Raw genomic sequence first — 26,634 nt, 5'->3', positions numbered from 1 at the left:
CTTTTGCATGTACAAACGTGTACACAAAACACTATTTGTGTGTACCATTTCATAAGCATATGTGAAATGTAGCCCTGAAATTGTTACAGAGACAGGTTTCCACAGAATCCTACTATAAAATCCTGTACGAATTTAGCTGCTGCTATTCTGCATTCACTTCCAGATGTAGTAATCACTATGGCTCCTTTTTTTAAAGGCAGAATTATCAATTGAATTAGAGCAATATTGCATATTTGAGAACTGTTTCAGAAAGGTGGATTTTCTTACACTGATATTTCAAAGGATCCTCATCCCAGCCTTCTTGAGTAGCATTGCATAAACTAGGAACTATATCAGTCTTTCAGCATGTGGTGGTGTAGTTCTTTTGACAGTTTGCATTTGTTAGACTTTTATGGCTGTAAGCACATGAGTGAATTTTCATGTGCATTTGTCCACATTTTGCACATATAAATTGTTATCTGAGAATGCAATGGCACTCTGACTAATTTGTGAGCAGGAGTACACATGAAAAAGAGGTTGGGTTATGCAAATTTGACCCTCTATTTTTCTAACTCAATTATACCAAATTATAAATAAATTCAGTTAATGTAGCATCCCATAAACTAGAAGCTATCTTTCTTTCAGCATGAATTGAGCTGAAAATTTACCCCATTATGTTCTATGGAAGCCATGCTATTTTGTGTTAAATCAGCAATACAAGAAACCAGAATGTCAATGACTGTATACTGCATAAGTACAACAACAGCTAAAGTCTATAGAAGAGGGCATATCACCACTCAGGCAGGTATATAATCTGGAACTGACATCCAGATCCAAGCACAGTTGAGATATTCCTGTTCTCTGTGAAATAGTTGATAGTGCTACTACACCTTTGGAGTAGTTTGGCATGGCTCCAATGCATGAACTCAGGAAGGAAAGCAGTTTAATTAAGATGAACTGAGAAAACTGCCTGAGTGTAATGTGAAAGCACTGTAGCAAAACTGAAATTGTTGTTCACATGGCGTGTTCTCCCTCTGTTTTCAGCAAATGGCAGTGAGGTTCACATTAGCAATGTGCGCTATGAAGATACAGGAGCGTATACTTGTATTGCAAAGAATGAAGCAGGAGTGGATGAAGACATTTCTTCTCTCTTTGTGGAAGATTCTGCTCGGAAGACCCGTATGTATTGGGAAGAAAGTATATTTCTTATGTTAGCCCTCAGCTATGTGTTAAGAAAATTGATATTGAAAACCACTGTGAAGTATTAAATAAATTATAGTTAGTATGTCTAGATAGCTAGAAACTAATAAATAAATAAATAAATAAAGTTGTAAGATAAGTATAGCCATTGAAAAGTGTGTAATTTTAAATATTAATTTTATCCAGAAGTAACATGAAATGTCTGATTAATTCTGTGAATTGACGCCTCCCTGTACAGCATTATTGTTTGGATAGTTCCCTGAGGATCATTTTATCATATTGTAATGTCTTGGGAGAAACCTTTCTAGGTTCCTGTCTACGATCTCTATCCTTAGATATCCCTAGATACAGGACAGCTGAGGGAGAAGAAACATAGGTGACTTTCTGCCATCTTTTTGCTCCTCTGATTTTGGAGTCCGCTGAGGGTCAAACATGGCTCTGGTTCACATTAGAGTAGCCTCTGGGCAGCTTTAATTGCTCTAGTTACTAGAGTCTAGTAGATAACAGACTCCAATGAGTCCAAAGAACGGTAGTCTGGCTCTGCAATCTTGTGCTTTTTTAATTCTCCCTCCATACCCCAACCCTCCCCTAAGCACCTGTTATCCTGGGGTAATAAGAAACATCAGTGATGCTAGTCCTATGCCAGAACAGGATTCCACTATGCCAGGGAAATCCTTAGCTGTTACCTTAAGGCAGCTTCAACTGCCCTTTGCAGAACTAGAGTGATACAGAGGAATTTTAGATGCCAAAGATCTTACAAATGGTCTTTATATCACCTGAATAAGAGACACCTCCAAAGAATCCCCACTGGTTTTATACTAAGCTTAGTTCATGGAGGAACTACTCTTCAAGTTTTATTTAATGCAGATGCCCATTCATTGCAAGTACACCTAGTAAAACTGATAGTTTAATAATGAGTCTCATTGTATTAATTCAAGGAAGCCTTGGAACCTGGGTGATTTTTCAGCAATCATAGATATTATAGATTATATATATTATTGTATTACAGGAAGGTTGTCTGAGACTTCTCATTATAAGACCCTGTTCTCAATTGCATATAACTTTACCAAACTTTAAGCATTTGGGCTGAAATTATACATTATGGGTATCTACCCTGGGCTTTGTGGAGGTTTTGTTTTTGTTGGTTTTGGGTTTCAAACTTCAACCAAAAAGGTTCATCCATTTCTGAGAGCTAGGTTCTCAGGAAAAATACTTGTATGCACATATTACAAAATTTTGGTCACCTTTGCTTTGAGATGCTCTAATACTCCATACTTTGGAGCAGGGACTTGAAATTTGCAGGAGCTGGCTTTATGTCAAAGATATGTCTTCCTCTCCCCATGAAAATTCACCCAAGTTTGGCTAAGTTATAAGCTTTTGAAAAATTGCAGTTTGCATATTTTCTTTCCATACTTGCTAGGGCTTAACAGACAAAATCTCTGAAGAGTCTGTCTGCACTGTGCACGCTCCAGCAAGTGAAGTTGCTACTCTCGTCCATGCTATGCTGTGTCCCCGTACCTAAACTGAGGCAGGGAAGCCTGTCTCTCCTGTGCTCAACCTGCTGGGACCATGCATTGTAGCGGAGGAAGGTCCATGACTCAAATGCAGAGGGGACAGAAGCCAGATGGGAGTTGTGAGGGAACAGTTTGGGATAAGAGGGGTGTGGGGGAAGAGATTTGGTTTGGAGTCTGTGCCCACTAGAGTTACACTCCCTTCCAAAATCTGGAATGGAACCCAAGATTCCTAAGTCCGACTATTCCACTTCTGTCAGCAAATATCTATTAAACTCTCATCCCTATAGTAGCACATCTCCCCTCAGGAGTGTCCCCCCTTGTCTTTGGTCACCATATTTCATGGGGTCCTTGGCTCTGGAGTCCCCCTACTGGGCTTTTCCTTGGACCTGCAATGTTCTTTCTCAGCCTGCATCTTCTCCTGACTCCCCCTTGGGATATTGTATGGCTTGGCCCTCCAGCCAAATCACATAAAAGTTTAAGCCCCTTCCAGGGTTACAGGTCCAAATGAAAATCCAAATAAATCTTATAACTAATAGCCAGTCCATGTCTCTCACTTGTTCATTCTGCTCCAGGCCTTCCCCTGCAGGAGCCCAACCTGCTCTTGTAATGTTCTTTCTCTGTTGCTTTCTGTCTGTTAAACCCTAAGCTAGGGCTTCTCTCCATCAGAGAGTCCAGTCACCTCTGTTGTCTCTTCCCAACTGAGCTCCCTCAGTCTACTTATAAGGCCTAGCTCTGTCTAGTCTGGCTAGAAGACAATCAGTTAATTACCATCCAGGTGTGGAACATGGGTTCTTTCCCTTGCCTTGCAGGTGCAGGGGGGTAAACTCCATCAAAATCTCCATCTAATATTTGTCCACTTAGAGGATAACAACCTATTGTTGCTATCAGTTGCTCCTTTAGCTCAAGTGGCAAGGTCTGTGTGGTGGATCTAAATGTTCAACCATGCTGATGACATAGTGGGTGTCATTTTGATGCCATATGATAGATTTTCTATTTTTTTTTAAAATCTAGGAAGTTGTACACAAAGAACTACACTGAAAGAACATTATTAAGATTGGAAAATCAAGCACTTAAAAGTTAGGCAATGCAAAAGTAACCTTAATTCTGGTAACCTTAGCCCAACCCACCTATGCATGTGCATGTTGATGCAGTTTTTAATTACATTATCACATACTGTTTTTCCACAGAATCGCTGCCTCATTCAGTGCACAGGGTGAACAGTGCTAAATTAGAATGCAGCCTTCAATATATTGTTGAATATTCATGATTCAGCGTGCGGCCCTAGGTTTTATTTACCGCACACTATTCATATCCTACTCTGAAGACAGAATTAGTAATTTCCTCAGGGGTGTCATCACTATAGTATCTGAGTGCATCACAAACATTAATTGATTTATTTTCAAAACACCCCTGTGAGATGAAGGGATATTAAAATAAATTCTTCATGATGCTAAGAAGGGACAAAAGGGTGTGAAGGACAACTTAAAGCTCACTTGACCATCCATGATCATAAAGAAATCCTGCACATTAGTTTTCCTGTTGTAGGATTACAAAACAGATACCATAAACTTTAATTTTTATGAAGGCTGTCATCTTCAGTTTGAGTAATTATTAGATTTTCCAGGATCAGAAAGTCACGTTTTAAAGTGATATATGTGTTTGAAGTAAAGTTTTGGGCCTTTCAACTTTAATGTTCAATATATATCCTTTGTAGTTGTTTTTTTATCTTGATGTATAGTGTTTTTCTATTTTGATATCTTTATTACAAACAAAATTATTATTAATTATTCTATTTTATGCGTAACAACCATGTTTATCCTTCTTAATTCATAAAACTGAGAACTAAAGTTAGGCAGAGAAGATCATTTTAAGTTGTGATTTTTATGAGGTCTAAACTCAGAAAAGATTCCCTTTACAATTTCAAAATACTGTTTTCATGAATTATAAAATGATGCCAATACTTTATAGCAGCTAATTTTATAAAACTTACAAAATCGTATAACAGGCTTGCTGCGAATACATTCAGGTCCAGTAGCAATATGTAGGGAGCAGTTAATGTAGACATTTGGGTTTAGCTGAAATTTGTAACAGGAGAAAAACAGAATATAAACCTAAATGTTTCTAAGAGAATCCATCTAAGTAAAACAGACTGCTTGCTTTGAGTGTCCTAGTCAGACTGTGTATGTTGGGGACTGGGAGTATTATTGTCCTATTCTTAAGAATCTCTGAACATGTTTTTTCTAAAAATCTGTGACTATATAGATATGGACATTATTGTCCTCAGCTTCTTATACCTCATTACACTTGGAGTCAGTTTTTCAAACATGGGTTCAACAGGCGCTTCCAGAAGATGCACATGCACTCAAAACCTATATTTGCATGTGCAAATCAGACATATGGGCATATAAATGAAAATGGGTAGTTACTGTCAGCATCCAGTTATTGTTTTTACATGCACAAATGCTAGCCTGCCTGCACAAGTACTGATTTTTTCTAGAGACCACAGCATGCACTATTTTTTTTTGCTGTCACTTCTGTTGTGTTCTTACTGAAAAAGATGTGCCTTTACAGAATACTTATTTAATTTATGATATTTGAAGTTAGAGGAGGAGGGCTTTGTCACTAACCTCAGTCTGCTTTTATTCATACCCCGCCAAGCACTGCATTTTGGAAAAAAATGCTTTACTCTTAACAGGGATGAGACTGACACAGCCAGAACCATCTGGTTAATTTTTGTTACTTAAATATAAAGTGTTTTTTTTTGTCTCCCCCCCCCCGCCCGCCCCAACTGTAATCTAATTCCTGCTGCTGAGGCTACAGGTTCTGATCCAAGAATGTCCTCTAGTGTATGGTGCAAATGTGATTTCATATGATCTCACATAAGCTGTAGCCCTTATATATTACATGCATTATAAATGATTCCACTTTTATTCTCCATTAAGGGAATAAAGTGGACATGTTTATAGTCTTAATCTAGGCTTTTTTTTTCTTTCTTAGTGAAGCACAGAAGCTTCCCTGTTGGAAACCTTATAGTGGAATGCTGCATCAGGAGAGAAGCAACGTTCCTCCTCTCCAGCTCGTCAGCTCGCCTGAACTCCCCTGCTTTCTGAGAACAACAGTATGTCAGAATATTGGGGAATTCAGAATGCTGATTGGCTGTTGAGGAGGTAATGATTTATAATGAGCATTTCCAGTGGCTATCTGTAGTATAAAGAGTTTATAATTGCATTGCATTGCACTTAACAGTACTAACATAATGATCCACACAACAAACAAAAGTACACAGGAAGAGGGCCTTACTGGTGTAAATATTTTGCTTCCTGGAATGACGGGTTGCCTTTCTGTACTGATCCCATTTACTGTTTTTGTATGCATGTAAAACCTTTTGGCAATGAATATAGAATCAATGTTGCATAATAGATTACATTTGGCCACTTATCTCATTTTCAGTCCAACCAAAATGAGTTGTTCAGTTTGTGTATTAAAGAGTATACATAGTCAATCTAGTAAAGAAAATGAATCCCTTCTTGCCCCTACACAAGGTCCTGCAGAATATATTAGGCTTACATTTTCCTGTGCCTCTGCCTTAATGTCGTCTCTTAGGTTTAAATAACAAAAAATAGTCTCTGAAATTTTCTTTTTTGAAGTTATTAACTATAAACAAAAATCAGAGCATATTCTTATTGTTATATTTTAAATTTGAGATTAGATTGCTGAGATTTAATAGTTTATGGTGTGGTTTGTTAGAGATGAATGCCCTGTGGTTTATAACAGAAAGAGAAATAGAGTGATGGATAAGGACCTGTAGTGGATTGTGTGGTGCCTGATGCTAGAAGCAAGAATAAAAGGAAATAGATAGTGTGAGGTATGGTTTAGGTAGATCAGTAAGGATGTTATTTATTTTAAAGTTTCTAGCAAGGTAGCACAGATATTTGACACATTCCCATTCCCAGGAGAAGTCAGTACACCTAGATGGTAATGATTCATCATCAAGATGGAAATTCAAGATTAAAGTAGGTGAAAAACACTGTGAAAGTGCTTTGTCACCCAGAGCTGTTAAATTTATGCTTACTTTAAACAATGAGCTGATGTTCTGTTACATATAGGTAAGATTTTAATAAATGATGGCAATCACAAGAAAAATCCAGCCTCTGGTTAGCCCTTGAACATTATGCAGTATATATTTTTAAAAGAAAACAAAACAAACTTTTAAAAATATGTTTTCATGTTAGGATTGTCCCAGAAGCACAGTACTTGAATGTGCAAGAGCATTTTCTTTCAAACAATATACTTTCAGGGGATTATTATGTCAACATACAAACTCCCTTTTTAATTGAAACTTGATATATTTTACATTTGAGCCCAAGAACCAATACCTTTTTCTTGCCAGATCTGAAAAAAAATGGCATGAGAATTTTTCAAGTTACATACTATTCCCCAAAATATTTATATTATATGCAGAAGTTACCTGACACTTCCCATTATTAGACCCTATTTTCATTTGCTGAACCTTAACCATTCAGGCTGAAACTTTCCATCACGGTTGTCTGTCTTAGATTGTTCTTTGGTTTGTTCAAGTTTCAACAAGTAGGTTTGGCTATTTCTGAGAAAATGGTTAGGAGAAAATACATTGTTTTTGCTTATGTTTAAAAAAATAGTTTTATTGAGAAGCTTTAGCATATCCACATTTTGGAACAAGGACTGGAATTGGGTGGTAGGGGGATGGCAGTGGCACTGGGATTTGCTTTTTGCCATCCCAATTAAAATCTGCTCAGATTTGGCCACATTATAAGTCTCTAAATAATCCCAGTTTATATGTGGTCAGTAGAGACTTGTTAAAGTTTGGCAGCTAAGTTCTCTTCAGATTTTGTCTGTACTTATGGCATGCTCCATCCCTAGGGCTGCAGGAACTGAGCAGGACTTTTCCTGTAATGGCCCTCCTGGCTGTTAGAGGCCAATGTGGAACTGGTAAAGAAACTGAAAGCATAGAGTCTTTCCTTCCAGTACTCAGTGCTCCCCTGCTGGTACCTAGACTGTGTGGCAGAGAAGGAGAAAGTAAATTGATTGGGGTACAGAAGGAAGAGGAATCCTGGGACAGGAAGAGAGGGTTGCTAGAATCAGGGGCTAAAGAGTGTGGGGAGCAAAGGAGGCAAGGACAGCAGGTGTGCAGGTGTGTGGAAAGGAGCAGAGAGTGCGGTTCTGGAGTTATGTAGGCATAGAGCTAGAGGATGGTAGGAACTGTTGGATCATTAGATGGATAGAAGCCAGGAGTGGATAAGAACAGAGGAACAGACTGGGGTAGAGGGATCTATAACCATGAGAGCACCCTCCTCTACAGAACCTGGAATTAAACCCAGGAGTTCTCATTCTTTATATTCCTCTCTTGTCAGCAAGTAGTTGTGAAATCAATGGCAGGTGTGTGTCTCATCCCCTCTCTAGTATCTGGTCCATATAGAGGATAATTGTCTACTGCTGCTACTAATTACTAAGTAAGCTCAAGTGGTAGAGGTCTATGCTGTGAATATAATTGTCTGAATCCTGCCGATGACCCAATTTGGGGCTCAGTGTGGTTCCACATGACAGATTTTGTGGGGGTTTATTTTTTTAATTAATAAATTATATATACAAATATTAGAAATAGCTTGCAAAGCCAAGCATTCAAAAGTTAGAAAATGCTATGATTACATTTACCTGTGTAAACTTAATTAATCGATCTTTTGTGTATGTATTATGATACACTCTATAACAAGGGTGGCCAGAATTTACCAGTGTATGATGCCAAAGAGCCACACTAATATGGCAGCAGTTCCCACACCCTGCTCCCAGCGCTTCCCACCCACCAGCAGCCCTGCCAGTCAGCACCGCTCCCTCCCTCCCTGCACCTCCCAATCAGCTGTTTCATGGCATTCAGGAGGCTCCTGGGGGGGGGAGCAGAGAGCGAGGGCACTGCAGACTCAGGGGAGGGGGCAGGAAAGGGTGGAGTTGAGGTAGGGCCTGTGGCAGAGCCAGGGGTTGAGCAGTGAGCACCCCCCCCCCCGGCACATTGGAAAGTTGGCACCTGTAGCTCCAGCCCCAGAGTCAGTGCCTGTACAAGGAGCCGCATATTAACTTCTGAAGAACCGCATGTGGCTCCGGAGCCACAGGATGGCCACCCCTGCTCTATAATGACATGATTATATACAATTTTTTTTCAGAGGATCCCTGCCTCATTCAATGTAAAATACAGATACTGCTCCACAAATTAATCAGGATTGTGTAATGAAGGAGGCTGCTGTTTGTAGAACATCTGCCTGATTTGTTGCAGATGTTGGAAGATGTGTGGTGGCAGAGAACTGCAAAAGCTAATGCTTGGTCTAATGGTTAAGGCAGTTGTATTCTGTCCTGGAGAAACGGATTCTATCCCTGCCTCTGCCACAGAGTTCCTGTGTGATACTGGGGAAATCTCTTAATCCAAACGGCACCGTTGGCCGCTAATAGTGTGTTCCTCATTTTCTGGATACCCAGCATGAGAAACCTCAGGACAGATTTGCAAAAGTGTTGAGCAATCACAACTGCAACTGAAGTCAGTAAGAGCTGTGCTCTGAGCATATACTGTACTACATAATGCTAAGTACTCATGTCATAGGTGACTTAAGTTGAGCTCACTTCTCACTGTTTTCTCCTTAATCTCTCTGTGCCTCAGTTCCCCATTTGCAAATTGGATTTATACTGCCACTTAACCTCACAAGACATTTGAAAGTTAAATTCATTAACGTTTGTGAAGCACTCAGATACTATGATGAAAACACCATAGAAACATCCCTACTCTCACTGCTCTCTTGTTTACATTACCCAGGATTACATTAGCCTGTTTTGCTACAGCATCCCACTGGGAGCTGATGCTGAGTTGCTTGCCTGCTATGAACTCTAAATCCTGTTCAGAATCATAGCTTTCTAGGTTAAAGTCCCCTGCTCTATAAGCATTGCCTGCATCCCTTGTTCCTGCATGTATAATTTTGCATTTGGCTATATTAGAACACATTTTCTTTAAATGGGCCCAGTTAACCTAGTAATCAAGATTGTGCAGTATGATTGCCCTGTTTTTATCATTATTTATCACTCTGCCAATCTCTATGGAATACCTGTAGAAATGTTCCCATTTGATGATGATTCCCCATTGACAACTACTTTATTACTTTTTGAGATCTGTCTGTTATTCAGTTCTTATTCCATTTAAAGTGTTCCTTTTGATATATTGTAGCATGCTAATATTTTAATCAGAATGCTGTGCAATACTAAGTCAATGTATTACAACGCTGCAGTTACCTTTATCAGCCAAACTTGCAATTTCCTCAAAGAATGAAATCCAGTTTCTTCGATAAAACCTATTTGCCTTAAACCTATGTTGGCTGGCATGAATTATAGTCCTATCCTTTCATTTTTTATCAATTAGACCTCTTATCAGATTTTGCATTATTTTGCCTGGGATTATATCAGGCTGACTGGTGTATTGTTACTTAGGTCATCTCTCTTGCTCTTTTTGAATATTTGCACAATATTAACACTTTTCCAGTCTTCTGGAATGTCTCATACAAATGAGCCACAGATTTTCTCAGCCAACTCTTTTGGGACTCTTTGATGCAAATTATCCATGTGATAAGTGTATATCATCCTACTTCTTTCCAGAAAAAGAATAGAAATATTTATTGAACAATATTAACAATGAAACATGCTATAAAGTTTTCCAACATCCACGCAAACCAAACCTGGCAGGTTTTGAGTAGCTCTTAAAAGGGAATATTTTTCCTTCTCTTCTTATAGCTTTTACATGTGATTTAGCATTTGGATTAATTATCTTTGTAAGGCACCATCTGGCCATATTTTTTTCTCCTCACATACATGCACATATTTGATTGAATCATAGAAATATATAGTCCATGTCTGCCACACTGAGGCAGGACCAAGTATACCTAGACTATCACTTACAGCTGTTTTTCTACCCTTTTCTTACAAATCTCCAATGATGGGGATTCATTTGGTAACCTGTTCCTGTACTTTACTATCCTATAGTAGAACCTTTCCTAATAGCTAACCTAAATGTCCCTTGAAGCAGATTAATCCAATTACTTCTTGTCCTAACTTCAGTGGACATGGAGAATAACTGATCACTGATCTCTCCTTCTGACAGCCCTTACCATATTTGAAGAATATTATTAGGTCCCCCTTGGTCTTCTTTTCTCAAGACTTAAATACGTCCTTTAAGAAAAAAAATACTTTTCCTCACATGTCATGTTTTCTAACCTTCTTATCATTTTTGTTGCTCTCCTTTGACTCTCTCCAGTATGTGCAAATTTTTTTAAAAGCATAGCACCAATAACTGGACATAATATTCCAGCTGAGGTGTCACCAATGCTGAGTATAGTGGAACAGCTACCTCCCATGTCTTACATGTGACAATTTTGTTAATACAGTCTAGAATTATGTTTGCCTTATTTGCTTCTGCATCACATTATTGTTTTGTATCTGATAGGTTGTTGTGATGTGGCCTTTATTGTTATGGAGAATAAAATGGCATAGAATGAATATCAAGCAGCTAGAAATAATTCCTTCGGTGTAAAACAAAGGTATCAAGTGTAGTTAAAGCTACATCTTCTCCTGAAAGGAACAGTTCATCTCACTGTTTTCTGAACATGATTCTTATTCCAGTAGTCCATCATCTCCAGCAACAGCTGATAAGACAGCTGTTTCTTTTCGTAGTTTGCAGTACATGCAGTTGCATTTCAAGAAGCTCTCAACTCTCTCATTAAAGTCATTGATATGAGCAGCTTCTCCCTCCATCATAATGAGTGTATCATTGATTAGATTATGTGAGTGCGAGTCTGCAGCGGGCCCTGTGCTGACTCAGTTTAATATACGTGTTCTTACTATCAGAATTACAGTCTGGTCAACCTGAGTTCTGAAAGCCTCCAGGCAAAGGGTCCAGGTGCTCTGGCTGAGGTATTGGCATTCATTAAATATTAATGAATGGGAGTAAATTTAAGTTGACAGCATCTCGGTAACAATGCAGAGGATGACCATTTTGGTTTGGTTTTCATTCACTGTATCAGAATGAAACATTGAGGAGGCAGAAGTGGTTTGGTCTGTCTGTAGGCTATTTTAGTTTCATTAACCTAAAGTTAAGTTACAGATTCTTCCAGATAGTAACAGTACTGGGTATTATATATCCAAGCTTTAGTTTAGTTTAGTAAAATAATGTCAACCAAGATGTATTTGAATAAATGACTAAGGAGCAAGACTGAATTTTGCATTCTGAGAGAAGAACTGCAAAGTTGGGAAGCACAGTGAAATCTGTCTTAAGTGGAAACTCAAATCAGGTTGGAAAGATAAAGGAAAGCTACAGAAGTAGAGTAGTATTAATCACATGTTTAGGAGTGTGGAATAGATTAGATAGGGAGAGGAAAAGATAAGCTGGCAGTATACTATAGAAAGAGCAAAAGAATGAACATCAAAGACAGAAGAAAGTGTATGCCAAAGGGACACTTTCAGTACTTATTGTCATGTATTAAAACAAATTACCTAGGTTACTAATTAATTATTAACAAAGGATTTTTGTTTAAAATATTAATATTTTTTCTGTTAAATTTTTTCTATTCACTCAGTTTTGACAGTGCAACTAGATACATTTCACTTGCTTATGGTCAGTTTCATTGTTGGGTCATTGCACATTCGCTGATAATGAAAATATATGTGCTCTTTTAAAATCAACTGAACCAGTTGATTTTAAGTTTGTTTTTTAAATCATGGCAACATTTCTATTGCTTTCAAACTTTCTAGAAGTTTGTTTTACAAAACATATGTCGGATCTAATTTAAACAATTTCTCTTTAATTATTTTTAACTAATTTACGGCCTAGATCTAAATTTTCATGTAAGAGATGTACCTGATAATATAGTGAATTAGAAATTTGTCACATAATATCATTATGGTATTTCTGAAGCAGTTTAAGAATATTTGATGACCTTTTTAAAAATTTTATAAAGCAGTTTTTATTATTTAATATCAATTACAGCTTCCCATGTACTCACTTTATCCACTGTGACAAAGTCACATTCCATGAAGCAACTTTTTCTATAAAACCTTTCATCTGCTCACCCAGAGGAAGCTGAAAATTATCTGCCTCATGTATTCTTTGTCTTGGGGCTGTATTTAAAAAATAATATGCCTTTTCCATGCCATTAAATAGATCTATTTCTAACACAATGTCTTTTTGGAAGTAATGTCATAGTCTTATCACCTAACAAGAGGTTATGTGATCTGAATTCTACTGACTTGAGAGGTTTATGGCCATCATAAGCAACCGGGCATCTCCGCTGCCTAGAATTTGGAATAAGACTAAAAGCTTTTTGACTATGATTTATTGCCTAAAGTTTCCCTACAAGGCTTTATGCACATTTAATGGAATCTCCCTGTCGACTCTCATACTCAGTGATACCTATTTACCTAATTTCTTTGGAGATAATTTACTCTGGCATTTCATTTCATGGCTAGTATTCAAAGCTTAAATAAGGATAAACTTTCAGATTATTTTCATGTACATTATATGTGTGTTAATGTGCTACGACAAAGGAATTCAGGTTGGATCACTACCAGAGCTTACAGAAAATAAAGAGCAGTGTACAGCTACAAACATTTATGATGAACTCCAGAACTATCCTACCCCTGAAAAGTCAGTTTCACTGAAAGGTGTGAATATTTAATCTCTTACAGAAAAAATATTTGTGTCATAATGTGCACACCTATCACTAAAATGTCATCTTTGCTATGCTTTGTTACACTATCTCAAGATATAATTATGAAAAATTAAAATCAAACAACCTTCTCCTCTGAGCAATATAATCAGAGGAAATAATCCGGCAGTTGTGACATTTTAACTGATAAGTAAAAGCTTAATAATTAGTCAGGACAATAGATGTTAGATAATTGGTTTTAATATACCCCAAGATGAAATGAAAGCATGTATCACATGAAGGGAGAGCAGCCTCATTTTTTTTCTCTTAAATCTGAGATGATGCTAATAGAACAAAAGAGTCAGGCTTACTTTGTCAGATATATTCTATCACATGAATACCAATTGAAATAAATCATGGTTCTTTTTGAAAAGGTGCATTGTTTTATTCCAGTACCAAGAATTATTAATGACACAACATTGTCCCTATCACTTAGGAGTATTGTGTTTTTTTAAGAAGTACCAGAACAAACTATACCATTAGGGGTGTGGTTTCTTCTTGATGGGTGTATATCTATGTACAGCTGTTGTCTATGAGGGTTATCACCATATGAATCAAGCAGAGAATGTCTCTCCCCGAAAATGACATTATTTCTCAACAATTACTCTTATAGCTATAACAGAGAGCAGTAAAAGTGTACTGCAACTGCCTTCCTAAAATTCACTTATCATGTCTGTACTCATTTATACAGTACTATGGAGACAGGCCTGAAACGTACCTAGAAATGAATCTTTAGGGCCATATGTTGTATGAGCCCACACATGAATATTTCATTTATATTAATATGAGTTTCACCATTGATGAAGAGCAGTATTTGACCATAACATTGGTAGATAGTGAGTACTGAGAAAATCTGAATTAGGATCTGATATCACTATTAAATTTACCCAAAATTCCAAAAAAGGGAAACTAAATGGTAATGAGGAAATTCAGAAACACATAATTTTAAAAAGTATTATGGGAAACCTGTACCACTGATTAAGAAACTTACCCAGTATCACATAGGAAGTCTGGGACAGAGTTGGGAACAGAAACCAGGATTCCTCACTCATGACATAAGGGCAGCTATTCATATTTTTCAGAAGAAAATAGTCTGAAAAGGCAACCCTTAGTCAGTGTCTGCAGTCATTACTATTATAGTGTTGTATTGGGGTGGCTAACACTGTAAGCAAAATTATAAATATTCTATTTAATTTGTTATAACCACCAATCACAATCCATGTGAACCCACTGCCAGCACTTACAGAATGTAAATAAAAGAGAGCAGTGTATTGCTGACTAATATCAGTGACGAGCATCAGATCTATTTTACCTCTGAAAAGTCAGGTTCACTAAAAGATGTGAATATTTAATCTCTTGACAGCAAGATTGTGTGTCATAATATGCACTGCTATAACTGAAATGACATCTTTGTTATACTTGGTTACACTATCTGAAGATACACACACACACCACACACACACAAAACCAAATATATGCAAAAATTCTCACCTGGTTTCTGGTTTCATGACTAAGCCAAAACTCAAATCAAGTTCATTTAGAAATATTGCAAACTATGTGGGTTTAAATGGTCAGCAGGAAACCAAATGAAACCTGATGGGTTTTGAATCCAACCTGTAAATTGAAATCCATGTGGTATGAACTCATGATCACAATTAATGAAAATGTTTGGAATTACTGCCTTTAGAAGCCAACTCTATAGAATCCCCTTCCTACCCTTGAGCAGCAGCAGAGTCAGTAGCAGGAATTCTCAGTGGATATCCTGACCAGGCACCCAAGGTTGTTGGGTTAATGCAAAAGGAGGTTACCCAAGTTGTGGCACTAGTTGTGCGTGTATCTATCAATCGATCTATTGGAATTAATAATACTAGGCAGAGGAACTTCTGGGGATAGTCTCTAATAATGGAGATAAAGAAACAGAGGATGTGTATTGACATAATAAAACGTATGGACGAACCCCTGCAAAATGAAACTGTTGATTCACCATCAATTTGTCAGTTAATATATTCTTAATAAATGCAAACTATAGAAAGGCATTTTGAGGAGTTAGAGATCCAGAAATTTGAGTTTGAGTTGTATTTCATAAGGTGTCAGGAGAGATCATTGTTTTTTCTCCACTTGCCAAGTTTCCACAAATGGATGCTCAGTTTGAAACCTGTTAATTTAATATCATAAATGGCAATGTTGAAACAATTTATTTCTTACTAGATTAGTATGCAAACCAAGAAGAGAATTTGGTGTATTTTTTGTTAGGGTTTCCCCCCCCACACACTTTTATGAGGCTGTTTTGAATTAAAATGTTCAGCCATCATAGTGATTATAGAAACTTTTCTAAGCTTAAGCTTTCAATTGATTTCCACTTAGTCTACATCAGAACCAAAGCAACAAAATGCTATTGAAAATGTTTTGATTAGCCCTGTGATTAGAAAAACCAGTAGAGAGGGAACAAAAGCTTATTTAACCACAAGTTGCATAATATAGGTCCAGAAAAAAAAAACTACTTCAGTGAAGATAAAAGCTGATAGATAAAGGTCACCAGCTATCTTTTAGATGATGGCCATTGAAGCATGTCAGTCAAGAGGTAAAACTGTTCTATGGAAAACATGAAAGAGCATTTTTTATAGAAAACAAGTGACTTTTTCTGATTCTCAGTGGCCTCACCCTGTGTTTTCTTCTGAAACATAATATACTGCTTATTGATTGCTGGAAATATGATGATCCAGTTATGTTGGCAAAAGGAAATTGTTAATTCAACTGCAAAATTGTTGAATTTCAAGTCACATGAAAAACAAACAAGAAAGATCCCATCATTTGTTTCCATCCTCTACCATTTCTATGTAAAGAAGAAAATTAGGACATTGTAATACCATATGATGGGGCAGAGAGGTCCCATACTGGCAGTGAGGATTTTAAGGTTGCAGACAAGCTCTCCACTGCTAATGAAAGGGTTGGTGAAAGCCTGAGAATCCCTATGGTCCTACCCCACTACATCTGTAGCCAATGTGGAAAGGAGAGCTAAAAGAAAGAGAACCAGCCTAATTCACTGTTGATGAGGAAGGAGGGTAAGGCCTCTCCTGATGGAAGAGAAGCCTGGTTGCAGCCTTGAGACAGATTTTGCTTGTCAGCCAGATCTGACCTCCTAGAAAGGTTGACCAGACCCAATAGAGTGGAAGGGGTGAGGGGCAAGGTCATTGGCAGAAGAACAGACTGAGTAGGAGACCAGCCCTGAATGGAAGGAGGGGGGGCACCAAAGGTTTCTGGGATGACCCTGTTTTGAGTCAAGTTTGTTGTATTTCTGATTACCTTTTAATATTTACGCCCTGAAAGTCGTAGGACTGAGGGGTACTCTGGCTAGCAAGCCAACGCACCAGTACACTGGACCTTATCAAAATAGAGATATATACCAGCACTGGTCCACAGTGGTGTTAATTGTGTCTGGAGGGGCCACAAGAGGGTGCCACCCTGACAATGTGGCACATCATTTGGAGTTTGTATTTTGGCTGTTTTAAGGAGCTCTTACGGCGGAGTGACTATAATGACAATAGTTTGGTGGCAGCACAATGTAGTAGGATACAGGAGACTTCATTTTGAGAACAATGTTCTAGCACCCTCTCCTAGAAGTAGCATGTTGTTTTTTTTCTGTTCAAATGGTACAAGAAGCTGCATGATATAAGAAGATTCATCTCAGACAATCTGTGAAATGCTAATGGTATATTTATGAGAGCTGTATAGCTGCCTTCCATAAAGAGAGAGAGAGAGAGCAGTGGCCACCAGAGAAGGAGAATAAGGTTGAATAAAAGGCTGAACAATTGAAAAATAGGTTTTAAAAATGCATGTTAGTAATTTATGGTCAGGGATTGGTAAAATGGTGCCCACCACAAAAGCATAGAAATATATTTATAATTTGTAGTTACATGCATTTTCTTTACTTATGTCATCTTTTGTAAATACTGAGTATGTGTGTTTTGCTAGCCATTCACAGCTTCTCTGGACTATTTGCGATGGTTTCTGATTATATTAAGAACACTTCTTGTTCAAGGGGAAAAGTTTTGGATCTTGACCAGTATTACTATTTAATAATTGTATATTGTATATATGTAACGGTTTAATAAGTAGTAGTTCTAATGCATTACATAATGCATTTCTTGACCCAAAAAAGACATGCCTGGAACATGGCAATTCTCCATTTTAATACAATTTTCATATATGAGATTACCTATAATAATCATGCATTTTTTCCATCTTGAGCCTAAAAAAAATGCAAGAGTTGAGTATTGGGATATGGCTGAGTGATTAGTTTTTGTTAAAAATAGAATCTGAAGGGTATGTTCCTTGTAGTGCCTTCCATCTGTAGTGCAGATGTGGTGGATCCTCCATTATTGGAATCTTTATATCAGGACTGAATATCTTCCTTAACTTCTGTTTGAGCTATAACATATTTTTATGGACTTAATGCATAAATTATTGAGTCAGTGTCTTTGGCCTGTGTTATCCAGGAGGTTAGATTAGATGGTGATAATGTTCTACTCTTAAAATCTGTGAAATCTGTATTTCACATCCAAGCAGCAGTTTCAAAAAGCAATGCAAAATCTTCTTCCCACTACAATTTATCATGTTTGTTGTGGTATTTTCAAGCTAGTAAGTCAGTTTTTCTAAAGCTGAGGTTTTTTCTTTTCCCTTTCTTCATTTTTTGTCTTGTATAACAAGTCTAGAAACCATATGTGTCATTTTGCATTAACCAGATTATTCGTATTCTGTATTGAATGTCTTAGAGGTCATGCATTCGTTAATGCCATGTCCTCACATGTTAGAAATAATTGGGGGAATGATTTTAATTTTCTTTTATCTCACGCCTCCACTTCCACCTTTTTATTGTTCAAATGCAGGAGTCCTTGAATACATTTGGATCACATGCTGTCCTTCCTTAAGAAAATCTTTGGAGAGGAATCCCTCCAATTTGCTCTAGGGAGACAGCTTTTGAGTCTTGCAGAGAGACCTTGCATAACATTGCATAGGGAAATTGAGCCCCAAAATGCTGCAGATACTGAATGTTCATGCATAATCGTCTCCAGCCAAACTATCCTAGCGCATCTGCAAGGACACCCTGCTCATCCATGCTGCTCTCTGAATCCCTATTAGTGCCCTACCCCGCTGCAAATGTACAAAGGGCAGTTAAATGCTGGGGTGTTAACTACTATGTTTGTTTTTTCTTGGAAAGATTGAGTTACTGGGGGGTGCATGACATGTTTGGTTTTTTTTTTTCACCTCCCACCCCCTCCTTCATGCTGGTATCCCCTGCACGTGAGGCTACACTGCAGGTTGTTTGCAAAGAGGGGCTTCTAAGGAGTTAAAGGGAAGGGTAATGCTTTATTGGCTGTACTTCCTTCTCTTTATGGGTACCACCAGCTCTCACCTTCCTGTGCAGAAAAGGAGATGCTTGGCTCTATAGCAGCAGGACTATGATTATCTAATTGAAAATTTTCTTTAAGTAGAAAAAAAAATCCAAATGCAACCTTTTTCTCTCCATTGTTTGGAGTAAATTAAATAAATTTAAATATATGGAGATATCTTATCTCCTAGAACTGGAAGGGACCTTGAAAGGTCACTGAGTCCAGCCCCCTGCCTTCACTAGCAAGACCAAGTACTGATTTTGCCCCTGAGTAGTCTCCTCAAGGATTGAACTCACAACCCTGGATTTAGCAGGCCAATGCTCAAGCCACTAAGCTATCCCACCCCTCAATTTAAAATCTATATTTTATACCCTCTCAATTGTTTATACACACACACACACACTCTCTCTCTCTCTCTGCTCTTTTTATGTCAAGTTGGTTTCTTTCTTCACAAAGAGAATCAATCAATAAGACACCAAGCTAATCTTCCATCCCTACATGAATGCAGTTTATAGCAAAAGGACTAGATCTGCCGCAAACTGTTAAACCCTTTTACACAAGGACAAAAGAAATATCATTTAGCAGAACAGCCAAATTGCTTACACATGAGTAGCCAAGTAAAAAGTATTGTACCTTACACTATCAGAGGCATATTAACTACCGTGTTTGTGATTGCCAATGTAATATCACACTGCAAGCCCAGCTCATTTTGTGCTGTAAACATAGAGCCCAGTTCTGCCCTCCTCACTGTTGCTGGGTAGTAATTTACTCTGCAGATGGTATCCTGCTACTTTCAGTGAGACTTAGGGACAGATCCTGAGCTGCTGTAAATTGTCATAACTCCACTGACATCAATCTCTTTTTGAAATAAGAAGCCAACCTGACTTCAAAAGAGCAAATATAAAAATAAATTGAGAGAATATACAAATAGATTTTAAATTGCTGTGACTCAATTTTGATTCCAGTGGCTCTGTTACAATTTACACTAATTGAGAAGCATCTGCCCCCTTATATAGAAATGTCATAATGTGAATAAAGGGTGGCAGAATCAGGACCACAATTATTATTAGCCATCTGTAGTGTATAACACATCAATGGATCACATCTTGAAGATAATACAGTGTTGGGAGTTTGAAGTTACTATACACACAAGGGGTAATTAACAAAGGCACAACAATTAAACAGTTATAAAGCTAATAAATGTTAATCCAGTAATATGTTAATAATGTATGCTCTCATGTAGAAGAGTGAAGCTTTGATTACAAAATTCAATAGTGCTACATTTCACTATTGCTATTTCTAATTTACACTTATATAGAAAACTTCATCCATAGATCTGAAAGTGCTGAATGTGGATAAATGTTCTCCTCCTCTAGTGCAGATGGGGAAATTGAAAGACAGTGAGTTTAAGTACTATGGCTAAGGTCATACAGCAAGTCAGTACTACTAAGAGAGACAGTTTGTGAAACACAATGAGAAGGCTGGCAAAAAGATAATAGGAAAAACGCAACTGACATGTTTTCCAGAGCCTCTCAATCATGAACTTACCAAAAAGTGTAATGACATTCTTCAGGGGATTACAAAACCTTGTGCTCTCTCTTTCTTAATAACAAAATAATAATAATATATGGAGATATACCTATCTCATAGAACTGGAAGGGACCCTGAGAGGTCACTGAGTCTAGCTCCCTGCCTTCACTGGCAGGACCAAGAACTGATTTTGCCCCAGATCTCTAAGTGGCCCCCTCAAGGATTGAGAGTCCGGTGGCACGTTATAGACTAACAACATAAGTATTGGAACATAAGCTTTTGTGGGTGAATATCCACTTTGTCAGATGCATGTACATGTGTCTGACAAAGTGGGTATTCACCCACAAAACCTTATACTTTTTACAGATCCAGAGTAACATGGCTTCCTTTCTGATACTTGACCTCAAGGATTTAACTCACAACCCTGGGTTTAGCAGGCCAATGCTCAAACCACTGAGTTATCCCTCTCCCCATCTTCTGTTCCTTTTCCTTGAAATTTGTATGTATTTGTGAGGACAATTGTTTTTCAAAGTGTCTGTGTGTTTGATTAGTTTCTTCCACTGCAGCTTGTGCTTTAAATATTTAGAAATATATAGTTATATTTAGGTACATTCTATCCCCCCAAATAGAAGAGGTAGCAGAATTTGTATAATAAATTTTTCTCCACCCCACGTCTAAAATCCAGACACTTAAAACAAGAATTGCAAATATGGCTAATGATGTCATGTAAATGTAACTCACAATTCATGTGCGTTTGCCCCACAAAGCCCTGGTCTACGCTGGGGCCGGGGGGGTTGATCTAAGTTATGTAACTTCAGCTACGTGAATAGCTCTGCCTGCACATCTCGCGGCGCTGCAGTACTCTGCCTGTCAACTCTGCCTGCGCCTCTCACGGCGCTGGAGTACAGGAGTCGACAGGAGAGCGCTCAGGGTCGATTTATCGCGTCTAGACTAGACACGATAAATCAATCCTTGCTGGATTGATCGCAGCCTGTCGATCAATGGCAAACATACCATTAACTTTGAAGGATCTGGTCTCATGTTACAGAAGTATAGAAGTAAGAATGATTTTTAAGTGCCTCATAAATATTTTCTTAAGCGTGTTTGTCTCTCATCACTTTTTTCTAAAATGAATAATTCTTCAAAATTCATTATTTCACTAAAAACAGTAGATGAAAATTATCTTCAGATATAATCTAATCTATATTTCTATGAACATAAACTTGAGATTTGTGGTTAGTAATGGAATATTAAACACACTCATTAATAAAAGGCTAGAAATGTTAATTGCAAAAAAAAATCAACAAGAAGCATGGATAAGTCATTGTTTTTCCCATTTTGAAGTACAATAGTTTGATATGAAACTTTTTGGTAAATTCTTTGTATTTTGTATATATAAGTTCTTTAGTTTATGAGCCAGAAAATATAGCATCATAATTATTTCAGAGACTGATATACCATTTCATGTTTTTTTTTTTCTTGTTCATTTATCTCTTCTGTTCTTTCTCTCTCTTACATGCTGCAGTTGCAAACATATTGTGGCGAGAGGAAGGTACTAACACATTATTTTTTCTATACTATGATATTTTTTTCTTTTGTGCCTATTACATTACTTGCTAGCAGTCAGTAGTTCTAGTAATTTGCAGGGTTGGGATTTTTTTGTAAAATATCATGGTATTTTAATGCCTTTATATAAGCATGCCATTGTCGTCTGCTTTTCTTTATTTTGGGTCAAATTAATTATTTACTACAACTTTTTTATTGTTTGTATTTAACCTACATTTGTGTAAAGTTAAGGGTTAAATGCATAGGAGCAAGGAAACTCAGAGTTAGAGTTGAAAATCCAGGCTGTTGCTTTGCTCTTAACTTGTCCCGTTGATGTTATAAATCTTTCAGCCATTCAGCCTATCTGTAGTTAGAATTTTGACCACATGGTGTGACTCATTTGTCAAGAGTGTCATCTTGTGCAGCTCCCAGAATAATAGAGAATTCTGATTGGTTAATTAGTTAATGAGACAAAACATTTTCTTCTTGATATAAAGTTATGACTCTAGGGGGAAATTTCATGACCTATTGGAAACTTCTCTGTGGGATACATTTTATGACATAAGCAGTATCAGATGTTTGTGCAGTTTAGAACACTGTTGTTATCTAAGGTTTACTTCCAATGATAGGTATTTTGCTGGATCTGAGTTCTGTGCTTTAATATGACTTATCAAAGCAACATCTAGACACACGCGAAAATGTTGAAGCAGAAGTGTTAATATGACCCTTTATTCTTAACTCTGACTAGTGCTATATTCAATTAAAGTTATGGGGAAACTTTTAAATATTTCCATAAATGTGAAGGTTTTTTTTTTCCAATTACTTTCAGTGAAAGACTCATGGTAGCTGAGTTTCTCACAGATTTTGCTCTGTACTACAGTGCTCTTTTGCCACAGTAGGTGTTGATGGGTGGCACTCAAATACATTTTTTGTGATTGAATTTTCTGTTCCATAGAAATCAAAGTTCAAAATATAACATTTGACTTGGAAATGGCCTAATTACAAAATGAAATTTAGCACATATTCTTTATATTGCCAAAGTGCTTTACAGATATTAACTAGTTATTTCAACATCCCTATTTTATGGGGTCCAGAGCCTCAGCTGATATAAACCTGCCAATTCAGTGACCTCAGTGGAGCTAAGCCAAAGTACACCAGGTGGGAATCAGGCCCAGAGAGTTCAAGTGAGTTTTCCAAGACCACACTGAGAGTCACACACTAGGGCTCTTGATTCAGTTGGTAGGGACTGAGAATCTAACGTGTTTCACCCTCGAAGCTTATTTTGCAATATTATCAAAGGCTTCTCTCATTTCTTGTCTTGTTTAGAACTGAGTACATTATTGGCCCCTTTTTGTCTTCTGAGTATAAGCTGGGTGTAAACTTTTCAAGCCTGATCCTCTGTCATCTTCTGTGATTACAGAGTACCTACCACATTTTTATTGCTTCTGTAGCAATAGTTATTAATAATAAAAAGAATGTACCAGTGTGTAGACTGATGAGAACAGAGTAAACATGTCCCAGACTCTTTTATGGCCTGCTGTTCGTGGAGCGAGGACTGTACCGAAACACTCACAGGCCAATGGCAGTTCTCTTATTGTCAAGTCAGTCTCTGTGCCTTTAACAAGAATTGGGGTTGGCAAGAAGGTGACAGCAGACCTCCAATAAAGGCAACACCAGGAGGAAGTATGCCTTTGCTCCCTTTCTACACTGTTGCAAGACTCCCACCATCCTTACCTTTCCTTTAAATCTGATATTTACTTATTGCTGTACCTTGATGGAGTTGAGTACTGACACTCCAGTTAATACAAGCTCTCACAGTTGTAGCATGGATGCATCTGGACTTTGAAGCAATTATGTGGTAAGGTCCCAGACAACTGGAGAAGGGCAGGCATAGTATCTACGTTTAAAAAGGGGAACAAAGAGAACCTGAGGAATTATAGAATCAGCCTATTATAGGTCAGGCTAACTTCAATACCTGGAAAGATAGTGGAACAGATTATTAAGCAATCATTTTGTAACCTCCTAGAGGGTGGTTACATAGCATTATAAGGAATAGCCAACTTGGATTTGTCAAGGCCAAATCATTCCAGACCAACCTAATTTGTTTTTCTTTTTACAGGGTTAGAGCCTAGTGGAGAGGGGGGAGCAGTAGATGTGATCTTAATTTTAGTAAGGTTTTTCACTTGGTCCCTCATAACAACTGGTTAGAGTAGTTATCTTGGTTCACTGTCAAACTGGGAGAATGTGTCTAATCCCACATGGATGTGTCCAGGGTCCAGTACAATTCAATATTTTCATTAATGACTTGGATAAAGGAGTGGAGAGTATACTAACAAAATTTGTGGGATGAAAAGAATTTGGGAGTGGTTGCAAGCATTTTGGAGGACAGGAAAAGAATTCAAAATTACCTTGACAAATTAAAAAATTGGTCTAAAATCAACAAAATGAAGTTCAATGAAGACTTAGGAAAGAAAAATCAAATGCACAACTACAGAAGGGGGAATAACTGGCTGGGCAGTAGTACTGCTGAAAAGGATCTAGGGTCATAGTGGATCACAAATTGAATATGAGGCAGCAATGTGATGCAATTGTGAAAAAGGCTAATATAATTCGTGGGGGAGGAGTGTTGTATGTAAGACACAGGGGGTCTACTTGGCACTGGTGAAGCGTCAACGGGAGTACTGTGTCCAGTTCTGAATGCCACACTTTAGAAAATATGTAGATAAATTGGAGAGAGTGCAGAGTTCAGAGAAAAAAAAAGATTTAGAAAACCTAACTTTGGAGGAAAGGTAAAACTGGGCATATTTAGCCTTGAGAAAAGAAGACCGGGGAAGGGACATAATAACAGTCTTCTAATACATTTATAAAAAGGACGGCGATCAGTTGTTCTCCATGTTCACTAAAAGTAGAACAAGTAATACTGTTAACCTGCATCAGGGAGATTTAGGTTAGATATTAGGAAAAACTTTCTAACTATAAATATAGTTAAGCACTGGAATAAGCTTCCAAGGGATGTTGTTGAATCCCTGATACTGGAGATTTTTAAGAACAAGTTAAACATCTGTCAAGAATGGTCTCAGTATACTTGGTCCTGTCTCAGCCCAGGGTGGTGGACTAGATGACTTCTCATGGTCCTGTCCAGACCTACATTTCTATGATTGTACAGTGGATAAACATTTGTGTTTGTTCAAATTAGCATTAAAGTAGGCCCCCCTCTTCTTCCACCATGACTTTCCAGTAAAATGTAATAGAGAATATCTTCTTTACAGTACTGAAAGAAGTGTGATATATAATAATGAATAATTAAAAATCAGGACATTTCTGTTAACGTTTTATAGAAATTATTTGAACTCATCCCTCAGAAAAGGAAAAGTGAAAAATATGTGGAATTTATTTTTATTTGATCCCAATGTAAAAAAAATAATTTACATGATCATTTTCATTAATGAAGTTGTTTTTCTTCACTTGGTATCCTGCTGTTAATTGATTTATCTCACTAGACTGACCTTGCACCTGGTAAAGCTACCCCCACCCTTTCATGTATTTATACCTGCTCCTGTATTGTTCACTTCATGCATCTGATGAAGTGGGCTCAAGCCCACAAAAGCTTATGCCCAAATAAATTTGTTAGTCTCTAAGGTGCCACAAGAACTCCTCATTATTTCCAAGTCTGTGTTCATGAAGCCCACTGGCTTACTCCTGGGGGGAAAAAAACCAATGTGAAATCCTGAATAATGTCAGGGTAGTTTTTTTGTTTGTTTGTTTTAGCTAAATAAAAGATCCCACAGGATTAGCTTTATTAACATCATGCACATTAATAAACTGATCTCATGCCAGTGATATGGCACAGTGATATGGTGAGGGCTTGTGTTCAATAGGAGGACATGGTTGTGTGTTTTTTTGTTGTTGTTTTTTTAGGGTCTAATTTTGTTCATTTGTATGTGTTTTTGTTCCTAAGGTCTGGGAATTGGGAACATGTTCTATGTGTTTTATGAAGATGGAATCAAAGTGATACAACCGGTAGAATGTGAATTTCAGAGACATATTAAGCCCAGTGAAAAACTCCTCGGGTTTCAGGCAAGTATTTTATACATTTATTTATAAGGTTTTTTTCCTCAGTGATTCTTTTCTTTTAAAAGAAAAATGCCAATTTAATGCTGGTCAAATGTGCCAGGATGATGACCATGGAAAGTGAAATTTTCTACATGTCCACTGGAGCAGGTAATTGTTACAAACCAATGTGCCTCAATGCTGAACTGTTTGTATTGTTCTCCATTTTATTTTATTTGTCTAAATTAGATTGTCAGCTCCGTAGATCAGAGACATCTGCTGGTGAAAATTGTCATAGTCAATGGAGACAGTTAACACCAGAAGAGAATCTCTTACTGTGGAGTTGGTGTAAGCAGTTGCATCTCTCTGCAATGAATGGTGTTGTACCCAGTTTCATCCATTTCTCTGTGTTCAGTTTTTGTGTGTGTTTGTAAAGCACTCTGTAAACAGTAGTTTAGTCTCCATGTCCACTCATTCCCGTATTGACTGGGGTGATGGGCACTTCTGATAGGAGCATTTGTGTGCTCATATCTAAATTAACTCATTTTGTATATTCCATTATAAAGCCTTCAAACAGTAATAACTTTCTCACTGCACATCTGGACTGGATTTGACTGATGGAGCTTTAGATGAAAAACTCAGTCTAACAATCCATGAGCA

General features: G+C 37.5%; 1 protein-coding gene across 6 annotated transcripts in view; it reads left to right on the top strand.

Annotated features, from left to right (window-relative positions):
- The window catches only part of FSTL5 (follistatin like 5), an 879,952-nt gene that overhangs the window by 788,415 nt on the left and 64,903 nt on the right, over window positions 1–26,634 (top strand). For all 6 annotated transcript variants that reach the window (XM_039541912.1, XM_039541914.1, XM_039541911.1 and 3 more), the window contains 2 exons: window positions 1,024–1,158; window positions 25,883–26,001. In XM_039541912.1, the coding sequence (XP_039397846.1) occupies window positions 1,024–1,158; window positions 25,883–26,001 (254 nt within the window). The remainder of the gene's footprint in view (window positions 1–1,023; window positions 1,159–25,882; window positions 26,002–26,634) is intronic.

Source organism: Mauremys reevesii, linkage group 5 (assembly GCF_016161935.1).
Source record: "Mauremys reevesii isolate NIE-2019 linkage group 5, ASM1616193v1, whole genome shotgun sequence".
In the NCBI taxonomy this organism is placed as follows: Eukaryota; Metazoa; Chordata; order Testudines; family Geoemydidae; genus Mauremys; species Mauremys reevesii.
The sequence above is the reverse complement of the archived record's forward strand: the minus strand, read 5'-3'. Positions and strand labels throughout refer to the sequence as shown.